General features: G+C 44.7%; 1 protein-coding gene across 6 annotated transcripts in view; it reads right to left on the reverse strand.

Moving 5' to 3' along the window:
* LOC126997602 (adenylate kinase isoenzyme 5-like) overlaps nucleotides 1-12,209 on the reverse strand; it is an 81,156-nt gene that overhangs the window by 62,424 nt on the left and 6,523 nt on the right. The window contains exon 1 of one of the 6 annotated variants that reach the window (XM_050858782.1): nucleotides 7,148-8,393. The exons of 1 other annotated variant lie outside the window; for it this stretch is intronic. In XM_050858782.1, the coding sequence (XP_050714739.1) occupies nucleotides 7,148-7,205 (58 nt within the window). In that variant the 5' untranslated portion in view covers nucleotides 7,206-8,393. Of the gene's footprint in view, nucleotides 1-7,147; nucleotides 8,394-12,209 lie in introns of those variants that run through there. 4 more of the 6 variants (XM_050858783.1, XM_050858787.1, XM_050858784.1 and 1 more) reach the window with 4 other exon arrangements.

Below are 12,209 nucleotides of genomic sequence, written 5' to 3' on the forward strand. Positions count from 1 at the left end.
TTTCTTTCTTTCTTTCGTCTCGCCCTTGTTTCCATTCCTATCATCCCTATCTTCCATCCTTTTCCTTCCTTCTAGTTCTATAATCCCTTTCTCTTATCTTTATCATTTACCTCTTTGACCCTTTCCCCCGTCCCTCTTCTTCCCACTTTCCCTTTCGTTCGCCTTTCTGATAGCCACCTGTTCCTTACCTGTACCTTACTCACCGTTAATTAGGGACTCATTACCGTATTAACCTGTAATGACCTTCCCTCCTGCCCCTTCTTCCTCCCTTCATCTGGTTCCCTCTCCCTTTTCTTTCTCCTTATTCCCCTTCTTCTTCCTCCCTTTACCTGTCTCTCTCTTCTCCCTTTTCACTTCCCTATCCGACTTTCCCTGTTTGTTCCTTCATCTTATTCTCCTTTCCTCCTCCTCTTTCTTCTCTTCTTTCTCTCTCTCTCTTTCTCAACCTCGTCCTTATTCCCTTTCCTCTTCTTTTATTCCCTGTTATCCTTCTCCTTCGCCTCCTACTGGCTCTCTCTCAAAGGGAAACGAAAGAAGGATAAGAAAGAAAGGAAGGAAAGGAGATTGATGAAGAAAGATGACAAGAGAGCAAAAAATAATGAATGAATGAATGAAGAAAGAGAGACAAGACGAAAGGAAACGAAAGAAAGGTAGAAAGAAAGGAAGGAAGTGAGATAGATAAAGAAAGAATAAAAGGAAGAAAACAAAAAATAATGAATGAATTAATGAATATATGAATGAAGGAAGGAGGGAAGAAAGGAAGAAAGAGAGGAAGAAAGGAAGGAGAGAATAAAGGAAAGGAACAGAGACACAAAGGAAGGCGTAGATAACATGAGTGAGGAGTGAAGGGAAGGAATCAGAGTCTCTTCAAGTCTCAAACCTCAGCGCTTATGGGATCTACTTTAAATACCAAGGGAAGGGGAGGAAAGAATGTAGGGAAGGGAGGGAGGGAGGGAGGAAGAGAGAGCAGGAGGTAAGGAAGGAAGGAGTGAGGGAGGACAGTAGGGAAGGAAGATGGAGGAAGAAAAAGAAGAAAGTATATGAAAGGAAAGGAAAGGAGATGAAAGAGAAGGAAAGGAATGGAAGATAAAGGAATGAGCTTAAAGTAAAAGGATATGAAAGGATAGAATGGGAAAGGAAGGGAAGGGAAGCGAAGGGAAGGGAAGGGAAGGGAAGGGAAAGGAAGAGAAGGGAAGGGAAGGGAAGGGAAGGATAGGGAAGGGAAAGGAAGGGAAGAGAAGGGAAGGGAAGGGAAGGGAAGAGAGGGTAAATGAAGAAGAGAAATTAGAAGCAAAATATGTGAAAAAAAGATGAACGGAAAAAGAGAAAAGAAACTACATGACTGAAAATTAAAAGGAAAGGACAGAAGAGGGAAAAAAACGAATACAAAAGAATAAATAGTGAAAATACAGCAAAAAAAAATAAAACTACAGGAAAGAGAAGGAAAAGAAAGAAAGCCACAAAGCCATAAAAAGAAAAGCCAAATATATATAAAAAGAAAGGGGGAAGGAGAATTAGGACGAGATTGAGAGAGAGAGAGAAAGAGAGGGATGAAGAAGAGAAAGAGGAAGAGGAAAGATGAAGGGACAGGGAAGGGACGAACAGATAGCGATGTGAAAAGGGAAAAAGAGGAAATTGAAGGGAGGAAAAGAGAAAGAAGGAGAAGAAGAAGAAGGAGAACAGAGGATGAAAAAATTAAATACACACAGACAAAGGAGAATGAGTCTTGTGTATCACGTCTGAAGAGCTCGATATGACTACTCTGATTAATCCTAAAAAAAGAAAGAGAAAAAGAAATTATTGAAGAGGAAGAACATATGCAAATTAACCTTTTAACTTGTGCTTTCTCGTATTGTGTGGGAAGAATTCAGCATCACGTCTTAAGAGCTCGATACGACTACTCTGATTAATACAAGAAAGAAAGAACAAGGGAATTATTGAAGAGGAAGAACATATGCAAATTAACCTTTCAACTTGTGCTTTCTTGGATTGTGTGAAGGAAAGTCTGCGGGAAAACTACCAAAAATGAGGACGAAAAAGAAAGAAAATAAAGAAAGCAATAATCTGATGAAGGGAAATCCAAGTGAAAAAATGAGAAAAGGGAATCATTGAAGACGAAGAACATATGCGAATCAACCTTTTAACTTGCGCTTTCTTGGGTTGTGTGTGGAGAGAAGTCTGCGGGGAAACTACCAAGAATGAGAACGAAAAAGAAAAAAGAAAAGTATAATTTGATGGTAAATGATGAAAGGAAACAATTATACTTTAGACCAGAAAGAAAGAGAAAAGAAAGGAGAAATGAATGAGAGGAGGAGGAGGAGGAGGAGGAGATAGAATGGAGGGAAAATAAATACGAGAAGGGGAATTATTGACCAGAAAAGACGGAAGAAAGAAGAAAGTTTACGAGGAGAGGAAAACTACCAAGAATATGGACGAAAACAAAAATAATAATAATAATCTGATGGTATTAATTGATGAAGGAGAAATATATAGCTAAGAACAGAAGGAAAAGAAAAGAAAAGGAAAAGGAATGAGAGGAATGAAAACAAGGATGAGAAGAAGAAAATTAGAGAAAAGAAAGGAAAAATAAATGAGGTGAAAACAAAAATACAGACGAAGGGAAAAACGAAGGATTTTTTTGATTTTTTTTGATGGGAGTGAAAAAGGACGAAGAGGAAAAGAAAGAAAATGAAACACAACTGAAGAAGAAAAAATGAATAATGGAGGAAATAAAAACAAGGGTAAAGAAAACAAAGAAAAGAGGAAGGAAAAAAATCCGTCCTTCATTCCTTCCTTTCTTTCTTTTTTCCTTTCTTTCTTTCTTTTTTTCCCTCCTCTCTTTCTTTTTTTCTTTCTTTCTGTCTTTCTTTCTTTCTTTCTTTCTTTCTCTGTTCCTTTCTTTCTCTCTGTCTTTCTTTCTATCTTTCTTTCTTTCTTCCTTCCTTTCTTCCTTCTTTTCTTCCCTCCCTTCTTCCTTCCCTTCCTTCCTTCCTTGCTTACTTATTCTTTTCCTTTCTCTCCCATCTTCCTTAAGCACCTCCTTCCTCCTCTCCTTTCTTTCAACTTGTCTTCTTTCGTCCTCTTCCTCCTCTCTTTCTTCTTTCCTTCCTTCCTTGCTTACTTATTCCTTTCCTTTCTCTCCCTTCTTCCTTAAGCACCTCCTTCCTCCTCTCCTTTCCTACAACTTGCCTTCTTTCTTCCTCTTTCTCCTCTTTTTCTTCTTTCCTTCCTTCCTTGCTTACTTATTCCTTTCCTTTCTCTCCCTTCTTCCTTAAGCACCTCCTTCCTCCTCTCCTTTCTTTCAACTTGCCTCGTCCCATTGCAGTTCCTTCCCTTCATGATCGTTCGCAAATTATTCCTCACACTCTCCCTTCCCTTCCTTTCTTTCCACCTTCTTCTTCTTCCTCCTCCTCCTCCTCCTCCTCTTCCCTTTCATCCTTCCACCACACCTAATTATCTCTCCCCTCTTCCTCCCTCCTTCTTCGCGCCCTTATCACTTTGCCCTTCTTCTTCTTTTCTATAATATATTTTTCATCGTTTCCTATTCCCGGTCTTTCTCTCTCTTTCTTTCTCTCCCTTCCGTCGCCCTCTTGTCCTAACCTTAATTACCCTCCCACCTTCCCTCCCTTCCTCCTTCATTAGCTCTCCTCCTCCTCCTCCTCCTCCTCCTCCTCCTCCTCCTTCCCTTTAAATTTATTACCCTCCTCTTCCCTTCTTCTTAACTTCCTTTTACGTCTATTTATTTTTCTCAGTGTTCAAACCATCTCTTCTTTTTTTATTTTTTGCTTCTTTTTCTTATTTTCTTTTCACTCTCTCAAACACACACACACACACACACACATACACACACACACACACACACACACACACACACACACACACACACACACACACACACATTCGCTTTCCGGTTCCCGTTCTCAAAAATTGTCGGATATTTTAATTAATTTCGTTTATTTTTCTCCTTTCCCTTCTCTCTCTCTCTCTCTCTCTCTCTCTCTCTCTCTCTCTCTCTCTCTCTCTCTCTCCTTCCTTCCTTCCTCCTCTCCCCCTCCTCCTCCTCCTCCTCTTCTTCCTCTTCCTCCTCCTCCTGAATCACACTCTTTATCAGTCTCCACATCCTTTCCTCGCCCGCCTATCTTATTTCAACGGTTTGTTTTTTATATAAGAATTCGTAATTGTTTGAAGCGAGCGAAATGTCACCCGATCCTTAGTTTTTGTGTTTGTTTTTTTGTAGGAGTGAAAATATATATACGCGTTAATTGGGTTTTGTCTTTTTCTTTTGTTTTTTGTTTGTTTTGTTTTGTTTGTTTGTTTGTTTAAGCTGATACCGGTTTGCTTCGTGTCTTTATCTTCGTTTTGGTAATTATTGACTGAATTGTTCTCTCTCTCTCTCTCTCTCTCTCTCTCTCTCTCTCTCTCTCTCTCTCTCGACAAGAACATCGTCCGTCTTACATTAAAGGCAAACTATCATCACCACCACCACCACCACCACTACGACCATCACCCTTCCACCACCCCTACTAACGCCACCACCACCACTACGACCATCACCACCACCGCCACCACTACCGCCACCACCACCACTACGACCATAACCACCACCACCACCACCACCACCACCACCATCACCACCACCACCACCACCGCCGCCGTCTGCACCTCCCGTCACAAACAAGACTCGCTTTAAAAGGTCAATGACGAGGACCTTGCAACACACACACACACACACACACACACACACACACACACTGACGTTAAATAAAGAAAAAAACAAGACAATGCGAGGTTGAACTAGTTTTTTTTTTCTTCTTTTAGGCAGACAAAACTTTCATTGACGGAAAGAAAAGAAAAAAAAGAGAAATGAAATGAAATAAAAAGAAGAAAGAAAGAAGAAAGAAGAAGAAAAAGAAATTAAAATAAATAAAGTAAAAAGAAGAAAGAAAGAAGAAAGAAAATGCGAAAAAGAAAAAAATAAGAAATGAAAATGAAAAGAAATGAGGTAAAAAGAAGAAAGAAAGAAGAAGAAAATACGAAAAAGAAGAAAAAAATGAAAAAAATGAAGTAAAAAGAAATAAGAAAGAAGAACAGACGAAAAACACGAAAAAGAAGAAAAGGCAGAAAAAGACACCCAACCACATACCAACGCGCTGGTCAGGTGGGAAAAAAAAGATCAGGTATAAAAGAGAGAGAGCGCGCCATTTACATAGTTTAGGAGGCAAGTGTACAAGACAGGTATGCTTAGTGGCTGATGCATTACCTGGACTCATTACGTAGACCAGGCACGGGGGGGGGGGGGAGGCAGGGGAAGCAGGGGCGAAGGGGGGGCAACATGTTCAGTTTATTGGGTAGCGAAAGACAGGGGGCGACGAGGGCAGGGGGGGGAGGGTAAGAGTACTGGTAGGGGTGAAGGGAGGGTTGGAGAGAAGGGGTGAAGGAAAGCGAGATGGGAGGGGTGAGGGAAAGGAGGGAAAAGGGGAGGGAAGGAGTGAGGGAAAAGGGTAGGGAAAGGAAGAGGAAAGGGTGAGGAAAGGGGGGATGGAAGGGGCGAGGGAAAGAGTGAGGGAGAGGAGAAGGGAAAGAGCGAGCGAAGGGAGAAAGGGAGACGGGAGGGAAGGGGGAAGGTGAAGGTAGGGGGGCATCGAAGCTCAGAGAAGGGAGGGAATGGAGAGCTGAGGAGCTACAATAAAGAATCATCCACATCAAGCATCATTTAGTTTAGAAAGAGGGAGAGAGAGAAAGAGAGAGGGAGAGGGGCGACCAGCTGGAGGAAGAAGTAGGGCAATATTGGGTGATGAAGGGGGTGATGGGGGGGCCAGAAAGAGAGGTGACATCACTAATTTAACCCTCAATAAAGTACACAATCAACAGCAAACATGAACATCCAAACACACACACACACACATACACACACACACACACACACACACACACACACACACACACACACACACACACACACTCAACAAAGAAAAAAGTAGTGTTGGAGTGAACCCGGAAATGAGGGACGAAATCGCGGAGAAGTGAGAAAAGAAGTAAAATGAGTAAGAAGTAAGTAAGAAAAGTAACCAAGACAAAGAAGAAAACGCCAGTAGCTTCAAGCGACGCCATAACGTAAAATGCGTAACAAAGAAAGAAAAAGTAAGAAGTAAACAGTTAAAGCAAGTAAGACAGAAGAAAACGCCGGTAACTTCAAGCGACGCCATAACGTAAAATGCGTAACAAAGGAAGAAAAAGTAAGAAGTAAACAGTAGAAGCAAGTAACAAAGAAGAAAACGCCGGTAACTTCAAGCGACGCCACAAGCTTAACAAAGAAAGGAACGAACGGGGGAGTGGGGGGGGTGTCAATCGCAGCGCCAACATGGTATCGAAACCCCTCCCGGATGAAGCGAAGACTGACCCTAAAAGTTTAATGGCAGTGTCAAATTTGCTGCATCGATTATTCATGTGCCTCTTACACCGAAGCGCCTGACCCCCGACACACTGCGCCCACCTGCTCTCCCTCCCCGTGCACGCCAAACAGCCTTGTAACCACGCATGTTGACGCTGACGAGAGGTAAATTACAGGTATAAGTTGTCTGGGGTTCAGGGTCCTCTTATATGTCCTGGGTTATATGTGATTAGATGGCTGGATAATGTAGTGTGTTAGCCATCTCTCGTAATAATACTTTTTCCAGATTTCTTTCGCAGTCAGTGAGTTAAAGTAAGAGACAAGGGTGACAAGAGACAACCGAGTGAGATTGTCTGTGAAGGGTCATCGGACGGCTGACTATACTTAATGAGTGTTACGTTCTGGTGTCTGCCTGGGCGTTGTTCTCGTGATTTCAGTATCCTTTGACTCTCACTAGTTAGGTGTTTGGGTGGTATAAATACACATCAACGGCAACAAACACAAGTAATGAGACAGCTATACCAGGCGGCCAGCACACGAGCACCGCTTCCCCCCTGGTTGGGCACCCCTCCCCCCCCCTTCCCGGATCCAGCTGTTTCCCGCCTGCTCTTCTCGGCCGCCATTAGAGGCAATATTTAATATTTAATAGACGACTGGAAAGTGGTGGATTCTCACGCAGTTTCGGTGATCGCCTTGATGGTACCTGCGGGGAAGGGGAGTGGCTGGGGAAGGTTTACCTGTGGCCCAGGAACACACCTGTGTCCAGACAGATGCCCATCTTGAAGAGGCGGGATACCTCGCTGAAGACTTGCATTAAAGTGAGATGTGTCGTCCCGCCGTGAGGCTGGCGTTGTGTAGGTGGCTCATGAGGTCGGCGTCTTGTGTGGAGTCAAGGCCAGCAGGGCACAGGCTGTTGTTGCTGCTGCTGCTGCTGCTGCTGCTGCGGTGCCTCCACCCCGTCACTCAGGCGTGAGGGGGCCACGGGCACTGATGCTCACCATGCCGGGCTGGGACGCATGTTTGTTTGTTCACTTTTGTTCTGGCACTGACTCAGCGGCTTTCGTCTGGCACACGTATTTATGGGCACACGAAGGTGTTCCTCATCAAGGCCAACACGTGTGGGGTCTTCACTCAGCGGGGGACGCCGTGCCGGAACTGAGACACAAACCACCTCATCAGGCCCTCGCGTGTCTGCGTGTGCAGTCTGTACAGCTCTTACGTCCAGTAAATTAACTTCATTTGCGCCAGGGATCTATACAGGTGCAACACAAGCCACCAATGTGCTTTTAACAGACATCACAGAATATATCGTAGTATGTCTTTGTTCGCGACCCGACACGCGGCGTGGACTGGCTGGTCGAAGTGTTTCCGTGAACTATCGAGTGCCCGGAGTGGATGGTGGTGGTGGAGGGCGCCAGTGGCGGCGATGGTGGCGGCGGCGGGCTTGTTGTGGTGGTCACCTGGACACCAGCACACAAACACTCGCTGTCACGCCGCGGCCCGACACACACACCCTCACGGCAGGAGCAGGCCCGTCTCGCAACACTCCGCGCCCGTAAACCTCAGCTTGTAGGAGGGCGCAAATACTACTAGTCTCGTGCGAGGAGTCATGTATCAGTCCTTCGTATCCTCCTCGCTGAAAAACGACATGTAAACCAAGCACGCTGCAGAGGGGAGGGACGAAGCACCCGCCGGCAGGGTCTGAGGGTTCACACTGAGCACGGAGCGACTCGACGTGACAGGTTCGCGAGCACACCAAGCTGGAGTCGGCAGGCGCGTGGCAGGTCCTCCCCCGACGCTGACTGGGCGGCGAATGACTCCCGCCGCTCCAGGAGTCGATATTTGTATTAATTTATGAGCCTGGACGTTGTCGATTCTTTCCCTCGTCACTGTCCTTGTCCGTGCCAGCTGTGCGCGAAGAGGAGAAGCGGAGGAAAGGAAGACAAGGAAAAGGAGGAAAGGGAGGCCTGGGAATGTCTATCGTATGTCTTCTTTGGTACATATGCGAAGACCTTTATTCGAGAAGCGAGTCTGCGTGAGAGAGGTCCAGCTGAGTGTGTGGGGGAGGGGAGGGAGAGGAGGAAGGGGGATGGAAGCATGCAGAAGAACGGGAAAGTGGTGGTGGTGGCGGTGGTGGCATGGGTAGAGGTGTTGGCGACGGTGGTGTTGGTGGTGGTGATGAGTATTGGTTTGGAGGGGGCGAAGAGGGGGAATGCGAGGCGGCGCGGTGTCAGTACCACAACACCTTTCATGCGGCCGCGGCTCAAGTTCTGACGGTGGGGACGGGGCGGGACGGGGCTGGGTGGGGTGGACGAGGTGAAGAGAGCAGGGAACGGGGCTGGGACGGGGCAGGAGAGAGGCGGACGGGGTGGGACAGGGTACGCATGACACACCGAGGATATGGGCACCCGGGGCATGGGTCCTTTCAGTAACTGGCATCCTTTAGACAAGTTTATCCCCCATGACCCAGGGACACCAGTTAAGGATCTTCGGGTTACTGGGTAGGATAAGGGTACTAGGTATAAGGACCCACACGTAGAAAGGACGTTTGCTTATTCATTTCCCGTCAGTATCTATGGTAAAAAAGGACAGTAGGGAGATTATTAACGAGGGGTATAAGAGAATAAAATCGGTTTTATCGGACGCTGCTTCCTATCACGTCAACAATTTCCGAAGGTCAAAGAGGGAATCAATCGGGTTAGGTTAGGTTAGGTTAGGTTAGGCCAGGTTAAAGGGAATCAATTAGGTTAGGTTAGGTTAGGTTAGGTTAGGTTAGGTTAAAGGGAATCAATTAGGTTAGGTTAGGTTAGGTTAGGTTAAAGAGGGAGTCAATTGGGTTAGGTCAGGTTAGGTTAGGTCAGATTAAAGGGAATCAATTAGGTTAGGTTAGGTTAGGTTAGGTTAGGTTAGGTCAAAGTGGGAGTCAGTCGGGTTGTAATGAGTGTTGTTTTAGGTGCGTGGTACGGAAGAAGGGTTAAACTACCACCAGGGTCATTAAACTACCCCTGGAAATGCCCTGAACACCTACGAAAGCCTTGATAAATATATGTTTAAGATTATGACTCTGAGGTAGTTGGACCCACATATTAAAGGGATTTTTCTTATTCTTTTTTCAGTCTAAATTATCTATACTAAAAAGACCACAAGGGAGATTAAAAACTAGGAACCTAAGAAAATAAGGACACTATTTAGATGGACCCACACATTGGAGGGATTTTTCTTACTCTTTTTCAGGGAGGGATTTTTCTTACTCTTTTTCAGGGAGGGATTTTTCTTACTCTTTTTCAGGGAGGGATTTTTCTTACTCTTTTTCAGGGAGGGATTTTTCTTACTCTTTTTCAGGGAGGGATTTTTCTTACTCTTTTTCAGGGAGGGATTTTTCTTACTCTTTTTCAGGAGGATTTTTCTTACTCTTTTTCAGGGAGGGATTTTTCTTACTCTTTTTCAGGGAGGGATTTTTCTTACTCTTTTTCAGGGAGGGATTTTTCTTACTCTTTTTCAGGGAGGGATTTTTCTTATTCTTTTTCAGTCTTAATTATCTATATTAAAAAGACCGCTAGGGAGATTAAAAACTAGTAACCTAAGAACATAAGGACACTATAATAGGTAGATGGACCCACACATTGGAGGTACTTTTTCGTATCCACCCGATATTGACCTCTCTTTCGGCCACTCTTTTATCTGTTGTGGGAGCGGTGAGTAGCGGGCCTTTTTTTCTACACTTTTTTTTGTTGCCCTTGAGCCGTCTCTGTTGCAAAAAAAATAAAAAATAAAATAAATAAATCTACTCTTAGGGTCATTTTCTTAAACATTTCTTCGCCTGAGAACACAAATTTGACAAGGCTTTCGTAGGAGTTGTGGGCATTTCCAGGAGTAGTTTTATGACCCTGGTGGTAGTTTGACCCTTCTTCTGTACCGTGAATCCAAGAACACATATTTGATAAGGCTTTCGTAGGAGTTGTGGGCATTTCCAGGAGTAGTTTTATGACCCTGGTGGTAGTTTGACCCTTCTTCTGTACCGTGAATCCAAGAACACATATTTGATAAGGCTTTCGTAGGAGTTGTGGGCATTTCCAGGAGTAGTTTTATGACCCTGGTGGTAGTTTAACCCTTCTTCTGTACCGTGAATCCAAGAACACAAATTTGACAAGGCTTTCGCGTAGGAGTTGTGGGCATTTCCAGGAGTAGTTTTATGACCCTGGTGGTAGTTTGACCCTTCTTCTGTACCGTGAATCCAAGAACACATATTTGACAAGGCTTTCGTAGGAGTTGTGGGCATTTCCAGGAGTAGTTTTATGACCCTGGTGGTAGTTTGACCCTTCTTCTGTACCGTGAATCCAAGAACACATATTTGACAAGGCTTTCGTAGGAGTTGTGGGCATTTCCAGGAGTAGTTTTATGACCCTGGTGGTAGTTTGACCCTTCCTCCGTGCCACGAAGCTAAAAAAAACAATCATTAGAACCCTTGTTGTCTTTCCTTCTCCCCAACCTGTACCTTCACCACGCACTAACCCCATGTACATATTTGCCAATGCTTTCGTAGGTGTTGTGGGCATTTCCTGGAGTAGTTTTATGACCCTGGTGGCAGTTTGACCCTTCTTCTGTACCGTGAACCTGAAGAACCACTCGTTCGAACCCGACTGACCCCCTCTTTGACCTGTAGAAATACCTGATGTGAGAAGCGAAAAAACTGTCTTATAATACCGGCCTATAGGATCGTATTATAAAACACTTTCGCTTCTCACATCAGCCATTTCTAAAAGGCAAAGAGGAGGTCAATCGGGTTCTAATTGAGTGTTTTTTTTAGGTTCAAGGTACAGAGGAACGGTCAAACTACCATCAGGATCATAAAACTACTCCTGGAAAGCCCCAAACTCCTACGAAAGCCTTAGCAAATATGTGTTCTTGGGCGGCGAAATATCTTATAATACGACCCATATAGTCACGCTGATGAATAAACTCCATCAATAAGGGAATGCCTCGGTAGCGATCTCGTGCGGTCCGTATTGGATGTAGTACCCGCCACCCACAGCCATTATCGGAGCCGGGAGTGTTGTGTTGATGACGGCGACCTTGGCTTCTAGCACGCCATGGGGACCGCGCTGCCCACAGGACCCCTTCCGAACCGAACCCCACGACGAGAGAGTGCGACGCAGTACATGGAGTGTGAGCAGCGACGGGGCAAATTTGTGCCATGATATAAACCCCCCAAAACAGATGATGCATAAACTGCTCGCATAAGATTTGATATATATTATGAAATGGTTTGTGTGAGTGATGATTTTTTCTCATTTTTCTCGCTTAGAGGGACCATTAAGAAACATGATCCCCGCTGCTACTGGTTTAACGAGGGGCATAAAAAAACAAAATCGGCACTATCAGACGCTTCCTCCTCTTACATCAACTATTCCCAAAGGTCAAAGACGGAATCAATCGGGTTCTAATGAGTGTTTTTTAGGTTCGTGGTACAGAAGAAGGGTCATTAAACTACTTCTGAAAATGCCCAAAACACCTACGAAAGCCTTGGCAAATACGTGTACATTGGGTTAGTCAGCAACGGTGCTAGATTGTCGTACTCAGCCTCCTATGTTTGCGATATCCGACCCAAAAACTGCCTCCTCGACCCCAATAACTCCCTTCATATAAAGTTATCGTTAAAATGGTTAAATATTGGTGTTTTTTTGGCAATAGCTATGACTCAGAAACCGGTAAATACGAGCCTCTGAGTACGATAATCTGGCAACGGTGGGTTAGCGTAGAAGGTACAGGTGGGGGAGAAGACAAGGCGGTAGGAGTATGAAGCAACCTTACCTCCCCT

This window comes from Eriocheir sinensis, chromosome 12 (genome assembly GCF_024679095.1).
Source record: "Eriocheir sinensis breed Jianghai 21 chromosome 12, ASM2467909v1, whole genome shotgun sequence".
Classification (NCBI taxonomy): Eukaryota; Metazoa; Arthropoda; class Malacostraca; order Decapoda; family Varunidae; genus Eriocheir; species Eriocheir sinensis.